The 18,659-nt window shown below is 41.1% G+C and overlaps 1 protein-coding gene across 1 annotated transcript in view; it reads left to right on the plus strand.

The window, feature by feature from the left end:
* Positions 1-937: 937 nt before the first annotated feature.
* PGM5 (phosphoglucomutase 5) overlaps positions 938-18,659 on the plus strand; it is a 210,350-nt gene continuing 192,628 nt past the window's right edge. Inside the window, exon 1 of the mRNA XM_061425479.1 lies at positions 938-1,731. Within this exon, the coding sequence (XP_061281463.1) occupies positions 1,471-1,731 (261 nt within the window). The 5' untranslated portion in view covers positions 938-1,470. The remainder of the gene's footprint in view (positions 1,732-18,659) is intronic.

Raw genomic sequence — 18,659 nt, forward strand, 5'->3', positions numbered from 1 at the left:
TTAGTGACTCTGTTGGGTGCAAAAATGCTTTGAGGGTGAAAAGAGAAACAAAAATAAGAACTGTTTCTTGGAACTTGCCTGGTGGTCCAGCAGTTAAGACACTGTGCTTCCACTGCAGGGGGCACAAATTTGATCCCTGGTCTGGGGACATGCTGCATGGCCAAAAAGTTTAAAAAAAAGAAGAAGAATTGTGTCTTCTGTTTTGGGGCTTTATGCTTTTTGCCTGTTTTCTCTTCACTCTGATTTTCTACAGGGAATTTCTTGAATTGGGATATTTTGGTGGGCTTTATGGAAAGAAGGCCCTCTTTGAGCCCCCTTCCCTCCAGAATGCCAGAATGCCTGTGAAAGGAACAAGCCCAGTTCCTGGTACCCAGTCCTTGTTTAGTTTGGGTTTGTTCATTCATCCCTGATAGGACCTTACAAAGGGCTTTACCCTCCTCCCAGTGAAAGCAATGGATCCTGGTGAGAGCTCAGCAGTGTGGACAAGTACAGTGTGGGACAGCCTGTTGCTAAGCAGGAGCGGGGCTAGGGAGGGTGAGAGGGTGAGAATAAGGAAGCAGGCATCTGTGCGTCAGTGTTGCTGCTGTTGCAACCACCACAACAAACAAGCAAAAAAATGTTTTTCCTTCCTGAGAAGTGTGCTGCCTTCAGACAGCCTGGGGAAGTGTGGATAGCTGGGTGGGTCCTGCTGGATTGAAGGGCCTGACAGTATGTGATTCCCTGCAACAAATGGTAGTGGTGGGGGTGTGTGTACACACACACACACATTTGAAGCGCCCAGCCTCCAATTTCAGCGCTGGCAGAAGATAACAATTCTCAGCTCGCCTTTCCAGGGTTATTTTTGGCTGGGGCTGTTCTCTGATGGCAAAAGGTTTCAGCCCCCTCCCAACTCCACCCCTGCCCTTGTTCAAAAGAGAAACCGGTGCTTGTGAACCTCTCATTCCCTGGGAGGCCGGGAGGCTGGACTGCCAGGTGGAGGGGAGAGGGGCTGTGGGTGCAGGAGCGGACCCCCGATCCTGCTCAAACATTCCCCACCCCGCCGTTGTTTTCTAAAGGAGGGTGTGCGGGAGAGACGCTATCACCCGGGGAAGGCTCAGGTTAGGCCAGCCAGGAGGCGTCCTAGAGTCAGTGAGGGTAGTTGGCACTGGGAACGGACTTTTGGGACACCCCGAAAGTGAGTCCAGCAGAAAGAAGAAGCTTCGGGCACATCGAGCTCTCCGGCCAGAGAGGAAGTTGGGCGGGAGCAAACTTTCTTGGAAGGTAGAGGCCAAACTCTGCCGGGGCAGCTAGGGGCCGCGCGCAGAGGGAGGAGCGGTCTGCACGGCGGGAGGGCGCCGGGCGCGGACCGGCCGCGGAGGGGGCCGCGGCGCGAGGCGGAGCTCGGGCGCGCCGCCAGGCTGGTGGGGGCCCCGTCGGGCTGCAGATTCCCTCCGGCTCCGGGAGCCGCGGCAGGACCGGCCAGGAGGCACCATGGAGGGGAGCCCCATCCCGGTGCTGACGGTGCCCACGGCACCCTACGAGGACCAGCGGCCGACCGGAGGCGGGGGGCTGCGGCGGCCCACCGGGCTCTTTGAGGGCCAGCGCAACTACCTGCCCAACTTCATCCAGAGCGTGCTGTCGTCCATCGACCTGCGCGACCGCCAGGGCTGCACCATGGTGGTGGGCAGCGACGGCAGGTACTTCAGCAGGACGGCCACGGAAATCGTGGTGCAGATGGCTGCGGCCAACGGGGTGAGTGACCCGCTGTCCGTGGAGTTCGCCACCCCCTCCTCCAGCCAGCCCCGACCCCCATCCTGCTCCTCGGCTCCGCTGCTCTCCCAGGCCCTGTACCCTTGCCCCACCGCTGTCTCCCCCTCAGCGTCCCCAGCGCACCGGGGACGCCTGGGCTACGTTGTGTTAGCCACTCCGAAAGGCCTTAGGAGTTCCTAGCCTTTCTCTGAGCCCCGCCGGGCATCCCGATGGATGCCATATCGCCCTCACCTCTCCCTGGACTCTGACCATGTTCTGCACCTGCTCGCTGTTCTTTTCAACTTTCTCTTCCTCCGTCCTTTAAAAATATTTGCTCTGATTGCTTTCACTACCCTCCAGCTACCAATATAGTTCTGCCCCCACCACTCGTGTATTCTGTTTGCAGTCTTCCACTCTAAATCTTGGCTCTGCCAAATTTAACAGTAACGTTGGCTCAGAACACACACACACACACACACACACACACACACACACACAGTGTTTATCTCTGACATATTTGGCAAGCGTGAAGGTTTTTAATATCATTGGTTTGTGGAGTTATTTCATAATTGATTTGACTAGGAAAGGGATAGGGGCGGGGGTCAATTTGAAACTATACAGACTGGGATCTCAGTTCCCCGGAGGAAAATCTAAATGGTCGGAAATGAGATTTGCCATGCTTTTCTTAAAGCTATTCCCAATTTCTCTCCTAGATGCCCTTTGACAGTTGACAACATTTCAGGCCCCTTCTCCCTTGCAGTTTTCATTCTGTCCCTTTTCCCACGACCTATGTAGTCTCCTTTTGCCATCTGAATTCTCAGACCTTGAGTTTTTTTTCTTTCTCCCCTCTTTCTTCCTGTCCTACAATTTGATGCACCTTTTGGCATATCCTCATACCCTGATTTCCTCCTTTCCAGAGCCAGCAGCATCTCAAGGGGAATACCTAATTTCAAGGGTCCCTGAGTTTTCTGTGGGAAACATTGTCTAAATGAGGAATTTCAGCCTTTTTAATACAGTCAGATCCACACACATAGAACTTTTCTCTAAGGGAAGCCTCTGCAGAGGTTTAAATAAATGAGTATAAATGAATATGAACATTTTAAAAAGTGAAACCAAACAATTACCTGGCATTTGAATTTCTTCCCCTCTCCTTTCCAACTCGTTTTTAATTTTCTCATGTCTTGCTTAAAAAAAAAAAAACAAAACAGCTCTAAGGTTGTTCATTGTTTACATTTATCTACTATAATTCCCACTTCTCAGTGTTTCCGGGAGGGGAAAGAGGATTTTTTTTTTTTTAATAACCAAAAAGCAGTTGGGAAAAACAGGGCCTGGTTTGGGTGGAAGTGGGGGTGAGGGGACTGGAAGCCCATTCGGTTGTGGAGTTGTGATCTCTAACCCCAGCAGATGCTGCTGCTGAAGATACAAGACTTGTATTTCTCTCTGGCTCCTCACTTGGGATTGATGAAAGTTGGCTTGAATCAGACAGTTGGAGAGAGGTTGACAAATAGTCTTTTACTTTTGTCTGACAAAGCTGTTCCCATGGAATGATGGAGAATAATGAGCCTTGGAAGAGCTGTGGCAGCTTTCATACTCCTTCCTGGGCCAGTTTTTCTAAGGAGAGAAACATAGCCTGTCTAGTATTTATTATGGGTCTGGATATTTTTGAAGCTATGGTTGGTGATTTTCATTGGCAAATTATTATTATGCTGTATTATTTATTGGCACACTTTACCCGAAGGACTCTTCAGTCTCTTACTTCAGTGCGTCTTCTCTGATAAATACACATTAACTTTAAGAATGGAGTTAGTTTTAGGAGATAGTTAGCATATGTTAATATATATGCCTAAAATAGAGTCAAATTTAATCTAGCAGTTACAAAGGAAAGAATAAACTAAAGTCCACACAGAAGCACCATTTCTTAAATAATCTGAAAGTAGTACTTCTAGGATGGATGAGCATGGGGGAAAGGGATGGTTGACTTTATCAAGATTTCAAACAACCAATTTTTTCCAATCTTTTCCTCATTTTGTTCACCTTCTTTGGAGCTTTTGATAAAGCAAAGTGGAGAATCAGAAGGCTGCCTTCAGGAGAAAGGTTGTTCAAAGGGACCACTGTAAGCAAAATTGGCCTTGCGTGATTGCAAATTGATGGGGATACACTTACCTCCTGACTTGACTTGCTGACTATACTCAGGAATAGGGAACTTAGATTCCAAATACTTTGGCCATTTTTTATTTCCCATTGGATATTCATAAACTACCTAGAAAAATAGTAGAATCTAGAATTTATTCTCTTTGAATTGACTTGAATCTGACCAGGTGGACTGAATTCTCTCTCTCTGGAAAATCTTGATTTTAATAGAAAAAGTTAATTTTACAAAGCACATTTTCTATAAAAAATGATAGTTGGTCTTTGATTATATAGTTGCTGGATGAAAACAGAAGTTTTCAGAATTTCTAAAATGATAAAATACACTTGTTGTTGTTCAGCTGCTAAGTCATGTCTGGCTCTTTGCAACCCCATGAACTGCAGCATGTCAGGCTCCCCTGTCCCTCACTGTCTCCCGGAATTTGCTCAAGTTCATGTTCATTGAGTCAGTGTTGCCATCCAGCCATCTCATCCTCTGCCATTCCCTTCTCCTTTTGCCTTCAATCTTTCGAAGGTAAAACTACACTGTTAATGTTTTAATATCTCATAGAGTTTGAAATAGATTGGACAAATACCTGTACAATTTGAGATTTAAAGAATTTTTGTAATAAAGCTATGAAACTCATAAGCTTTCAGCAAAGTGGAGATAATAAATTACAACATCCACATACCCCTGTCCTGGATTGTTCACATTTTTCTATAGTTGATTCATGTTTTTGAGGAGCTAAAGTATATTTAAAAAAATGAAATTTTACCCACAAGTTCTTCAGTATGAATCTCTAAAAAAGAAGAACATTTTACTTGATAGTTATAATATCATTAGGGCTTCCCTTGTGGCTCACCTGGTAAAGAATCCCACTGCAATGCAGGATACCTGGGTTCGATCCCTGGGTTGGAAAGAACTGCTGGAGAAGGGAAAGGCTACCCACTCCAGTATTCTGGCCTGGAGAATTCCATGGACTGTATAGTCCATGGGGTTGCAAAGAGTCAGACATGACTGAGCGACTTTCACTTCACTACAATATCATTAACATCCCAAACAAAATTTAAAAAATATTTCTATATATTAGTTATGACCCTGTCTACCTTCAGATTTCCTCAGTTATTCTGAAATGTCTTTTATACCTGATTATTCAGACTTGTTTCTTATAATCAAGGAACACACATTACATTTGTCTTTGGTCTCTTTTAACCTAGAAAGTACCTCCCTCTTTATTTTCATTTTGTTAATGAAATTGACTTGAAGAGACTAGGTCGGTTGTCTTTCTATAAAATGTCTCCTCCACCTCCTTTCTGGAATTTTATGATTGCTTCTTCATGGTGTCATTTACCTTTTCATTCCGTTTCCTCTGTGTGTGTGTGTGTGTGTGTGAACTAGAAATCAGTCTAGAGGCTTAATTAGATTCAGGTTTAATACTTTTCTTTTTCCAAGATTATTTCATGGCAATGGTGTGTATTCAGTTGCATAATATGAGAAACATAATCTCTGGTTGTTTCATCATTCGTGATTCTGAGATGATTATAGAGATATGGTGGTATGGTCCATTATTTTCCCCTTTGGGACTAGCAGTAGCCTATGGGATTAATTCATACCATGTGAATATTCAGTTCTTTATCAACTTTTACCCGATTGTTTTAGCATTCATTAATGTTACTGACTTGAACTGATTATTTCATTAGAGATTTCAAAATGATGACTTTCAAATTCTCTAATTCCATCTGTATGTTTTAGCTGACATTTTTCTATAAACTGGGTATTTTTCTCACTAGTAGGCTCTTTGATTATCCTGTAATATAGTTCTTTATAGAAAGACAGAATGTATGTTTATTTCCCTCTCTTTTTTTAATTACTGATTTTCAGAGTAAGAGTTCATTGAAATAGCCACCTCCATTGGTATGAATTTTTTTTTTTAATATAATGGGGCTTCCCTGGTAGCTCAGTGGTTAAGTATGTTCCTTCCAATGTAGAAGACACCGGTTAGATCCCTGGGTCAGGAAGATCCTCTGAAGAAGGAAATAGCAACGCATTCCAGTATTCTTAACTGGGAAATCCCATGGAAAGAAGAGCCTGGTGGGCTACAGTACTGGTTGCAATAGAGTCAGATACGACTTAGTGACTAAGCAATAACATAAATATATTGTTGGACTTTTATATGATTAATTTGAATAGGTTAATGAAAAATGTAAAAAAACTACCTTTTTACAGTAGTTTTTATGGGGCTATGTGAATTTATCTGAAAAATCTCCAGAAGTATTTAAATCCCCCTTTAAAGATTATGTCCTGCTATATAGAGCAAAAAACAAACTATAGAAAACTAAGTACATGGAGTAAATAGTGTTATTTAAATGAAGTGTGATTAAACTTAGTTTGTAGCGAGTTTATTTTTATCCTATTTCTATTTCCAACAGCTTTAGATACTCCTCAGGGTATCTAAAGTTGATACTCTATGTATCAACTTATTCTAATGTTTTAAAGAGTTGAAAAGCTAAATGGATTATAATATTAGGCTATAAGAATGCCTTTGCCCTTCCCTGGGTAGATCCATCAATGGCTAAGACCACCTGTCTATTTTCTCCTCTTTGTTACATTCTTCTTTTTTAGTCCTAAACTATCTTTAATATTGAACAGATGACAGCACTGTGCCTGCCTTAAGATGTTTCTGACTTTTTCTAAAGTCTTCTTTCTCTAAGATGATATTGTATATCAGCACTGTCTAATAGAACTTACTGTGAGAATGGGCATGTTCTGAAATCTGCACTGTCTTAGCCAACTAGGACACTTCACTGTTGAATACTTGACATGTAGCTGATGCTGCTAAAGAACAAAATTTTACATTTAATTTAATTAATTAAGATTTCAACTTAGCCACAGGTGGCTAGTAGCTACCATACTAGACAGCACAGTTGTGTAACTTAGCATTTTAAATGTATGTGTGTGTTTCATGGAGCCAGATTGTTATAGCAATTATTATTTTTTTTTTAGCAATTATTGATTAGGTAAAATAAAAGTAGGTCACCAAGTCCTGTGCTGTGCTATGCTGTGCTGTGCTTAGCCACTCAGTCATGTCTGACTCTTTGCCACCCCGTGGATTGTAGCCCACGAGGCTCCTCTGTCCATGGGAAGTCTCCAGGCAGGAATACTGGAGTGGGTTGCCATGCCCTCCTCCAGGGGATCTTCCCAACCTAGGAATATTACCGGGGTCTCCTGCATGGCAAGTGGATTCTTTACCAGCTGAGCTACCAGGGAAGCCCCATTAAATACTACAGATACAGAATTGGCAAACCCAAACCTGATTTCTTCATATGATAACCACACTGTCTCTTGACTTTAGTCCAGGAGGCATGAGGTATGGTAGAGAAAGCACTGAATCAGCAGCTGGAAGGCTTGCCTCATTTTCTAGCTCTGCCAAACAAGTTGCAGTCCAAAGCTTTAGCCTCTTGACATACCTAGGAACCATTTGTTTTCTCATCTATAAACTGTGTATGACTGCATTTCTGAATTATCCTGGGAATCAAATGAAGCACTGCTTATGAAAACATTTTGTAACATCCACAAAACTAAGAAATGCAAGGGGGTATTATTATAGTCAACTGAATACATCTCACATAATAATTTGACTCTATGTATGAACTGAAACAATGTAGAGCTCTGTTACAAGATTTAGCCAAGAGAAAATCCATTTTTTGGCTAGTCATGCACTGTACTGGCCACATGATGATCAGCATTAATGATAGTAATATTGGCCTGCAGTGCAGCTTACAGAATTAAAGAGCTTCTCAATGTCTTGTGAAATCTTTTAGAGGTAGAAAATAAAGTGAATATGAGGAATGCTGGGTCAGCAAGGGACTTGGGTGTGCTCTCTGGATAAAAGCTGTCACAGATTGTATTTGATTCCAATAGATCGTGAAGAGGTATTTGCTGCAGAGAATGAGAATATATGAACCTTGGCCAATTATGAGAACTATCTGAGGAACAAATTTTGGTTTGGTGCCAAAGACAAGGAACATTCATTTGGAAGAGAAGCAGATTGGGATGTGGTGGTGGGTGGCAAGTAAGGAGGACAGAAGAAAGAAGCAAGAAGCAAGAGAGGGAAACATGTACTTCAACACGAAGGCTTCCTTCCTGAAATGGATCTGGAAATCTGGGTGTGGCTGGCTCCAGGTCCTGTCTCTAGAAGGGCAAAGAACTGGACACTGATTGCTCTGTATTTTCTACTCGTGTCAACTTCAGAATAGGTGAATGGAATGGTCTACGATGGCTCAGACATTAGGAAGGACTGGTGTGTAGTACATTAGAAAAGCCTAAAGGACTCACCATAACTTTATCTTGCTTCCCTTCCCAAATCTTCATCCCAGAATTGTGGAAATAGGCAATCTGTTATATAAGCAATAGCAAGTTTTAGGGAGCCCTTGGTTCCATCCATCTCCCTGTTTGGGTCAGTTCATTCTTTAGTCTTGTAGCCTTAAGTCCTCATTTACTTTTTTATGAGGAAGTAAAAGGAGTAGGAGAGGTTTTGAGAACAGCTGGGCCCTCCCAGTTGCTGGGGTGGGTTATTTTAAGCTTTGTTTAATGTGTCCAGAGACCCAGATGGCATTTTTAACTAAGCTGCTTTATTAAATCTTGTGATAAAACATAATGATGTTTGTTGAAAAGGCAGATACATATCAGCAGCATTATGCTTGAAACTTGCCCTAAAATTTTTCTGTAAAACATCTGTTCCCTTTGTGAACTCTGGAAGTTTGTTAATTTCTGTACAGCCTTGAGGAATAGAAGTTGGAACCTATTTAGGGGGAATCTAAGCAGAGGTATTGGCTTTAGCAACCTTAACCTTCATCTTTTGGGCCTTGGCCACTCTTCTTTTAGACAACAGTGACATGAACGAACACTGTAATATTGAATATGATTATTTGAGAATAATAGGCAGCAAAAAAAAAAAAAAACACACACACACACACGCAAACAACAAAAAAGATCTATGTTGCCCAGGGATTTTTAAATTGAAGGTAGAAAGCTAGTACTGCAATGTCCTTTGTTAGTGTACAGCCTTGACAGCTAATTGCAAATACTCAAGATTTGGCCAATACACCTTTACTGTTTATATTTGCATAGCCAAAGGGAAAGTTTTGGGTTCTTTCATCTGACTTGACTCACACTAGTTATGAATAAGAGGATATCTAGGATATACACAAGACTTGTTAAAGCCCACATTTTCTGAGTCTTTAAGTATCTTTCATCTCCTACATTGTTAGTGACATCAAATTTTAGAGTAATGCCTGTAGTTTTTAGGAATATTCAGTCCCCAAAGACATTTTTTTCTTGGCATAAGGTCACAATTTTCTTTCCTTTTCCAAGTCTCTACTAATAGGTATTTTGTACAAATAGAACAATTATTGCCTTTCAGTTGTTTTCCTCTAGTGAGAATCTGGTTTGCTAACTAGGGATATCTGGCTTTGTATTTAAGATATTTACAATGAAAAAGAGAAAGGAATTTGAAATCATAGGACCAGAGTTTATCCTACTTGACAAAAGACCCCACAGAATATTGGGAGGAGAGTTTTACAGCAAATGGCTAGTATCATAATATATGAAATGGTTTCTGAAATTAATAAAAAATTCAAACAATTTATAAGAAATATTGTCAACAACTACCAATGTATGAAAAGATGATCAGTGTCACTAGTAACCAAAGAAATACAAATAAAAATAATCCATTAATTTGAAAAAACATAGAAAATACTCAGCTGGCATAGATGTTGGAAAATTGTCATGTTTGTTCACTCTTGGTGGAAGTTGAATTGCTACAACTTTTTCGTCAGGCAGTTGGTCAGTATGTATCCAAATTAATAGAATACTTGTCCAATTATCTAGGAATCCCTGAATTTAAGAATCCATCCTGTAAATTTCTAATACAAATGTGGAAACATTTATGTACAAGAATATTCACTGCAACATTTTGCTAAAGAAAACTTGAAAACAGTTTATATGTTTAGCAGTAGAGAGCAGGTACATAATTTATGACACAACTATACCAGGAATGCATCAGTATCCATAAATAAAGGAAGTGGGTCTATATGTGACTTGAAAAAGATGTGGATTATAGTTTGTTAAAGTGAAATAAAGCAATTAGTAGAAGATCATGTGTAGCATGATGTAGCATGATCCTACTTATGTGTATATAATTAGGTATATAAAATAGGGTTGGAAGGACATACTGCCTACAGTTAACAGTGAATATATCTAGGGCATGAGGGTGTGTGTTGTCGGGGGAGAGGAATCCTTTCCCTTTCTACTTCATATATGTCTCTTTATTAAGTAATTACACACGTATGTATGCATTACTTTCATAGTTAAACACATCCCTAAAAAGCAGTGAAGAAAGGAGATGCTCTGAACTTGAATTATGGTACTACTGTTTGCAACATGTATGACTGTGGGGAAGTTGCCTAGATTTCTGGGATTTGTTTCCTCATTTATAAAACTAGGGAATGTCATAATACTTCCTCCCACATCTTCCAGGGGTTTTGGGAGGATTGAATGAGGTAATGGATTATTATCAATTATTTATTGATTCATATGACTCAATTAAAACCAAACTATTCCTCCAGGTAAAAGAAGGACATGTGCATATGTGCTTTTTATGCTGAGTAGCCTTACTGGTAGAAGGTGCCTGTTGATCACAGTTCCGTAGGCAAGGCCTTTGGCATTTCTGCAGGCTGCTGGCTAAGGCTTGGGAGGCACCTGCTCAAGTCATGATCCTCTCCCCTCTCACACACGCGTGCACGCATGCACACACACACACACACACACACAAATACACACGCACATGCACCCTGTCACGGTACTTGAGGTGGCAGCAGCTGCTCTGGCATAGACTGTAATTCAACATACAAGACTTTTTTTTTGCATGATCTGTGCATTATTTCTTGTTATGAATCAGCTGAGTCAATGCCATGCTTTTCAATCTAAAATCTTTCTGAGGCTTAGACTGTGCTAAGAGCAGACCCACCCCCTCTATACCTGCTCCACTGAGGCCAGATCTTAATCTGTTCATTTCATGAGGATTTTAAAGCCTAATGGACTGGACCATGTGAGAGATTACTGAGAGGAACAGACTGAGCAGAGGCTAAGAAACTCCATGCTCATCTGCTGAGTCGTCTGAAAACGCACAGCTGCAAGCTCTAGTGATGCTTTAAAGTATTTTGTCAGGATGTTTGTCAGGGTGCCTGTTCCTGCAGTCCTGCTGAATGTTTGGTTAGGAGGCATAATCTTTTTTTGGACAGGATCTCCCAAATGTAAAGTGACAGATGCTAATGTGGAATATAATACAGAAGACCCAGCTTTGCTGTCGTAAATAACAGTAAATTGTTTAATCTTGCTGAGTTGTAAATCTATGATTGCCAGAAGTCTTTAGTTCATTGGAAAATAGTATAACGGATTGAGTCATTTAGCAAATGGACAGTAATTACTTCCCAACCAGATATTGGTCTGATGGAATTTATTTAAAGATCCACATATTTGTATTTTAATTGACTGTGACAACTATTCATAGCTATAAAGAGAGACTAGAGCATAGCTATAAAGAGAGACTGAGATTTTTCTGGGAAAAAATATATACATATACTGGAATATGTGTAGAATAATACGCTATTTATAAAAATGCTAAAAATACTGAGTTTTGGGTATTATATATATAAAACAAATATTTATGTGTGTGTGTGTGTATATATATATATATACATATATACACACACATATATATATATAATTCTCTCTACCTATAAAGGTTCCAAATGGAAAGTATTCTTAAGCATTTATATAGTTTATCAAGTAGCATATATGTGTGTATATGTGCCTGGGACAGCCTATCCCCAAAGATACATGTTCTTCCCTGGGTATATTCAAGGAGAGTGTGGAGCAGAGTCCCAGATGTCAGAAATATCTGAAGACAGCACAGAGTTGAAGGAAGTGACTAAATGTTCCCAAATGCCCTATGTTTCTGTGGTAATAAATAGAATTTGTGCTAGAGCTGGATGGACTGCTAGTAAGAAACATAAGTAATATAAATCTTGCTATTCTAGTTAAGAACTAATCTTGCATGGACAGCTTTCTACTGTGAGCTCAGCAACATGGGCAGGTTAGCAGCCTGGCATGGGACATACAAGTGGATGGTGCAAGTCAGAGGCATAGATGGGGCAATGAAAGAAGAAGATCTGGGCCAAGACAAGGATACAGACATGGTCCTTTCACTCCTCATCATGGACTTCAGCAGTTTTTTAGTGAGCAGGTTTGGTGGTTAAAGGAGAAAGAAGACATTTCACTTGTGCAGATTGTAGACATGTTATAGGAGCTTCCTTGGTGGCTCAGACATTAAAGAATCTGCCTGCAGTACAGGAGACCTGGGTTTAATCCCTGGGTCAGGAAGATCCCCTGGAGAAGGGAATGGCTATCCACTTCAGTATTCTTGCATGGAGAATCCCATTGACACAACTATTTTTCTATTTAATTAGTGGCAAGCTACTTTCAGTTTAATTTATTCCATAGTGTGAGTTAGTCCTCAAACATTTTTTCAGTTCAGTTCAGTTCAGTTGCTCAGTCGTTTCTGACTCTTTGTGACTCCATGAATCGCAGCATGCCAGGCCTCCCTGTCTATCACCAACTCCCAGAGTTCACCCAAACTCATGTCCATTGAGTTGGTGATGCCATCCAGCCATCTCATCCTCTGTCGTCCCCTTCTCCTCCTGCCCCCAATACCTCCCAGCATCAGAGTCTTTTCCAATGAGTCAACTCTTCGCATGAGGTGGCCAAAGTATTGGAGTTTCAGTTTCAGCATCAGTCCTTCCAGTGAACACCCAGGACTGATCTCCTTTACAATGGACTGATTGGATCTCCTTGCAGTCCAGGGGACTCTCAAGAGTCTTCTCCAACACCACAGTTCAAAAGCATCAATTCTTCGGCACTCAGCTTTCTTTATAGTCCAACTCTCACATCCATACATGACTACTGGAAAAACCATAGCCTTGACTAGACAAACCTTTGTTGGCAAAGTAATGTCTCTGCTTTTGAATATGCTATCTAGGTTGGTTATAACTTTCCATCCAAGGAGTAAGAGTCTTTTAATTTCATGACTGCAATCACCATCTGCAGTGATTTTGGAGGCGAAAAAAAATAAAGTCTGCCACTGTTTCCACTGTTTCCCCATCTATTTGCCATGAAGTGATGGGACCAGATGCCATGATCTTAGTTTTCTGAATGTTGAGCTTTAAGCCAACTTTTTCACTGTCCTCTTTCACTTTCATCAAGAGGCTTTTTAGTTCCTCTTCACTTTCTGCCATAAGGGTGGTGTCATCTGCATATCTGAGGTTATTGATATTTCTCCCGGCAATCTTGATTCCAGCTTGTGCTTCTTCCAGCCCAGCGTTTCTCATGATGTACTCTGCATATAAGTTAAATCAGCAGGGTGACAATATACAGCCTTGACGAACTCCTTTTCCTATTTACGTATAAAAACTTAGCTAAAAGAGCACATTTATATTGGTCAGTAAACCATGCTACCTTTAAATAATGGAAGACTATACAGCACTAAAATAACGTTGTGGAAAAATATTCAGTGAGAGAGAAAGATAGGCTCCATGTAAGGAGTAGATATATTAAGTGAAAGATGTTGGCTACATCTTTCCCTTTTGTAAAAATATATAAGTATGTAAATGAAAGAGAGAGGAAGATACACAAAGACACATGGACAAAAGGTAGACACTGAAATGTTTACTGTAATCACTTTTAGATTTATAGATGATTTTTTTTCTTCTTAAGAATAATTCCTAAATGTCATATATTCCACATATGTATTTGTCATATATGTATAAATGTCACATATAAAATATATAAATGTCATATAGGGCTCCCCTTGTGGCTCAGCTGGCAAAGAATATGCCTACAATGTGAGAGACTTGGGTTCAATCCCTGTGTTGGAAAGATCCCCTGGAGAAGGGAATGGCTACCCACTCCCATATTCTGGCCTGGAGAATTCCATGGACTGTATAGCCCATGGAGTAGCAAAGAGTTGGACATGACTGAGTGACTTTCACTTCACTTCACTTCACTTCTTCAAATGTTATATATATATATATATATATATATATATATATGTGATTAAAAAATGACTGCAGGTTAGTAAAACATCAAAGTGTTCAATTACTGTGAATTAGAAATTCATAATTGAGAATTAAGAAATGATACCAGCAAGGAAGACAAAGGAAATACATCAAGGATTTATTGGGTGCCAGACACTGTACTGGATGGAGTTCGGCTTTGTTGCTATCTTTTACCCTACATCTTTTGGGTAACAAAACTGAAATACAGAGATTTCAGAATCTTTTCAAAAGTCATATAGTCGGGAGGTGGCAAATCTGTTTTTACATCATTTCCCATTGAATACCAAAATCTCAGTTTATCTCAGGGCACTCAATCCTGCCTTCTTGACCTGGATAGATCCAATAGTTCTTATCCAGGTATCCAATGGCTTGATCACTTTGAAAAGCGGCAGCAGATAGGCCCTTTTTTTATTTCAGTGAGCCATGTCCTCTATCTTAAGGTAGAGTTCAGTATCTTCCAAGCACCTAATTACCAGTAGGAACGTAAGCTCCAGTTTCGTTGCCCCCAGTTTGTACTTAAGGAAAGCTTGATATCTGCTCAGCGAGACCTTGAGGATTGGTGGACTAATTGAGGAACAGAACTTGGGCCAAACTTGCAGATACCTGTGACTTTTCTACACCTGTAGAGAGGTTTGGAATTGAATATGAAACCCATATTGGTTTGGATCTAATGAGAGCTCATTTCTCCTTCTGGCTCCTGGGTGTGTGTCAAGACTTCGAGGGCAACAGGCAGCTGAGGATGAGCTCTGTTGCTCCCATCTGGTCTCCCCGTAACAAAGTGTGTAACTGCACAATTATCCATGTGCAAATGGAGAAGTCCCTTGATGTTTGGATAATCACATCCATGTCTTAAGTTTGTTATCTCTCAAAATTCCACTTCACCATCTCCTGCTTACTCGTGTGCAGCACTGGTCAGGGGCTGGCACTCGTCTCTGACAGCTGGGACAAGAGCCTGAAGCCCTGACATCCACGGCAGTTTGACTCTGGGTTTCCTTCATGGCTTTTGTTTTTTGTTTAACCAAGAAGATGAGAAACAGGCATCTTTGTGTTTATGACTTCCCATGCATTTCGTAGGTGGATGTGGTGGAGGCTGTGTGGTCCTGACCAGCACTCTCTGTGAACCATCAAGGAAGTTTCTGTCTCGTGTGCTCTTTAACTCTCTCTGATTCACTTTCAGAATTACAGGGATGTGACATAGTGAACAGAGGATACTGAAGAATGTCATGCTTACTTTTTCTTTTCTCTCTCTGGGACTCTTTATTTTTTATTACTCATTTAAAGTTAAAAGGAAATCATAAAGGGGAAATCTTATTTACGGGAGTTTACACATGAAAACAATCCTGCTTTCATTAGTGTTATGTTGCTGGGGAATAATCATTTGGAATCAAAATTCTGCATCTACTTTGAGATTTTAGCCCCAGGGTTTAAATTATATATTGCTGCTCTCTAGAACTTTAATCTGAGTTAATTAGAAACTGAACTCATACTAAATCTAATTTAGAAGAGTAGTTGTTAGTATTCTGAAAAGAGGGAGCCATCAGAAATAAAAGCAGTTAAATAATTTGTTGTATATAGCACGTGGTATAAAGTATGGACATGCTGGGAGAAAGCTTCATATAATAAAATTTTCTCTTTCTCAGGACACTGGTCTTTGGTATGTGGAGGGGCATATCGATTCCTGAGGTACTTGCTGTGCCCATTCATGGGTGGAGTAAACAGTGATGCAATCTAGGTGAGGTTTAAGAGTTGGTGGAAGACATTGGAATCTAGAAGAACAGACTCAGAGGGATTATGAGTAACTGCATCATGGGATATGATTGATGACAATTGTACATGGGTACAGCGGACACCCTCTCTTTCCCAAGCATTTAGAAGTTAAGACGGGGTGACAAGTTCGTGCTGGCTCTGTGGATCTGTGTGTCTGGGGAGGTGTGTACCTCACGTGTGTCTGCAGGCGCCTGTGTGACAGTGTTCTCATGGCTCCCCCTGGACCCTGGGGCCTGTGTCTGTGTGCCTTCATGTGAATGTGCGAGTGACCATGACTCGGGTCTACTTTGCCCCCTTTCCTAGTGGACTGAAAGACATGTTTCTCAGGGGCAGCAAGGCCCACCCAGGTTGGTGCAGGGCTGGGTGGGATTTCTCTTCTTCCAGCCAAACACAGACATTATCATATACAGTTCAGAGAATCCTCAATTTACAAGAAACTCTGAAATGTATTTGAATTCTTAAGAAAAGGCCTCCAAAATTCTTACTAAGATTTTTAATAATCCATTAAGTGAGGCCTAGAATATCACTTTAACAATAGGACTTTGCAAATTGAAAGACAAGCCAACCATGTTACTGAAGTGCCCCTTCACTTAAAGGAACTTGTTGAATGTGTTAAAAAAGAATTAATGAAAAATGTATCCTGTTAAGTGTCAAGGCTATTCTCAAAATAAAGCAATATCACTTAACAGGAAAACAAATTCTAGTTGAAGTATATAATTGTTAAGATAGTTGTTATGGCTATTTTTTGAGATGGATTTCATCCCTTAAAGAATTCAATTCTTGTACAAGGATTTTAGTAAATAAACTCTTCCAGCATGGGAACATGAAATCATCACATGGAGCATTGAAGAAGAATGGAATAAAATTGATAACAAAACAAACAAAGAAAAGACAGATCATATGGTGTGGGCATGGATTTCCTCCAGTGCCCGTTTGAGAGGGTCAGTGAGGGAACAGCAGAGTGACACAGCTCAGACCTCCCCAGGCTGCGACTGGATTTCACATGTGAGTAAAAGTCAGATGTTGCCTACTTTAGTGCTGTAAACAAAACCAAAGCCAGTATTGGAAGTAGACCATCTTTTCTTTGCAAGGTAGCAGTCTGAAACATTGGCAGAGGATGGTACTTCTAAGACTTTCAGAAAGGGAAGTGGTAGTTTAAAGGATTATCTAAGGTCTAAAATTAAATTTTAAATGGGGGAGGGGAGACAATTTGGGTAAGGCAATAGCATGATTTGTGTCATGTTGAAGCTCATAAAGGGTTTATGTAATCCCATCTTAAGTAACTTTTCATGACTCTGAACCTTCTTGACTTTGCAGATGAAGAACCCAAGCCTCAGAGAAATTACATGATTTGCCTTAGATCAGGGGTAGAGCCAAGACTTAAATCTAGATCTTTTAACTTTTGGGGTGCTTTTTACTTATACAACAGGGCTTCCAAAGGTTATATTTCTTTAACCAGTTATTAGATCTTGAAAGCCATAGCTTTTCTGATGACATTTGCCTTGGTTCCACATTGGGAAAGGAGTATATCAAGGCTGTATATTGTCACCTTGCTTATTTAACTTATATGCAGAGTACATCATGCAAAATGCTGGACTGGATGAAGCACAAGCTGGAATCAAGGAGAAATATCAATAACCTCAGATATGAAAATGACACACCCTTATGGCAGAAAGCAAAGAGGAACCAAAAGCCTCTGATGAAAGTGAAAGAGGAGAGTGAAAAAGCTGGCTTAAAACTCAACATTCAAAAAACTAAGATCATGGCATCTAATTCTGTCCTCATGGCAAGTAAATGGGGACACAATGGAAACTGGCAGACTATTTTCTTGGGCTCCAAAATCACTGCAGATAGTGACTGCAGCCATGAAATTAAAAGATGCTTGCTCCTTGGAAGAAAAGCTATGACAAACCTAGACAGCATATTAAAAAGCAGAGACAGTACCTTGCCCACAAAGATCCATGTAGTCAAAGCTACGGTTTTTCCATAGTCATGTATGGATGTGAGAGTTGGACTATAAAGAAAGCTGAGTGCCGAAGAATTGATGCTTTTGAACTATGGTATTGGAGAAGACTTTTCAGAGTCCCTTGGACTGCAAGGAGATCCAACCAGTCAATCCTAAAGGAAATCAGTCCTGAATATTTATTGGAAGGACTGATGCTGAAGCTGAAACTCCAATACTTTGGCCACCTGATGAGAAGAGCTGACTCCTTTGAAAAGACCCTGATGATGGGAAAGATTGAAGGCAGGAGAAGAGGATGACAGAGGATGATATCGTTGGATGGCATCACCGACTCAATGGACATGAGTTTGAGCAAGCTCCGGGAGTTGGTGGTGGACAGGGAAGCCTGGTGTACTGCAGTCCATGTGGTCGCAAAGAGTTGGACATGACTGAGTGACTGACCTGAACTGAACTGAATTGGGAGGGGGAGAATTCACAGAGGAGAACACAGACACACAGAGGTGATATGAACACAGGTGGAGACTGGACTGAGGGTTGGTCTCTGCTGGGGGCAGATGGAGTCCTCAGTGGTAGATGCAGCCATGTTGGCCTCAGTGTATAGAGGTCCATGTGGTGAGCCCACGCTTGACCTCTGTCCCTGCCATCATTGGCCACTGTGTTCACGAGCCCATTGGACAATGACAGGAGTTGCTGGGGAAAGAGGCTGACGGGTACTGACGGAGCAGGTCATCTTAGCCCCTTGATTAAATCCTCTTCTGCTGAGGGCCCCTTTTGGTGAGCGCTCCTGTGGTACACAAATATCTTCATGATTTTCCTTGTCTTATCTTAGAAGCCTCATCACTTATTCTCCTCCGTCTCCTCCAGCACTTGTTTCCTTTTAGAATTCTCTCAACTAGAGTTA

Source organism: Bos javanicus, chromosome 8, assembly GCF_032452875.1.
Source record: "Bos javanicus breed banteng chromosome 8, ARS-OSU_banteng_1.0, whole genome shotgun sequence".
Taxonomy (NCBI): Eukaryota; Metazoa; Chordata; class Mammalia; order Artiodactyla; family Bovidae; genus Bos; species Bos javanicus.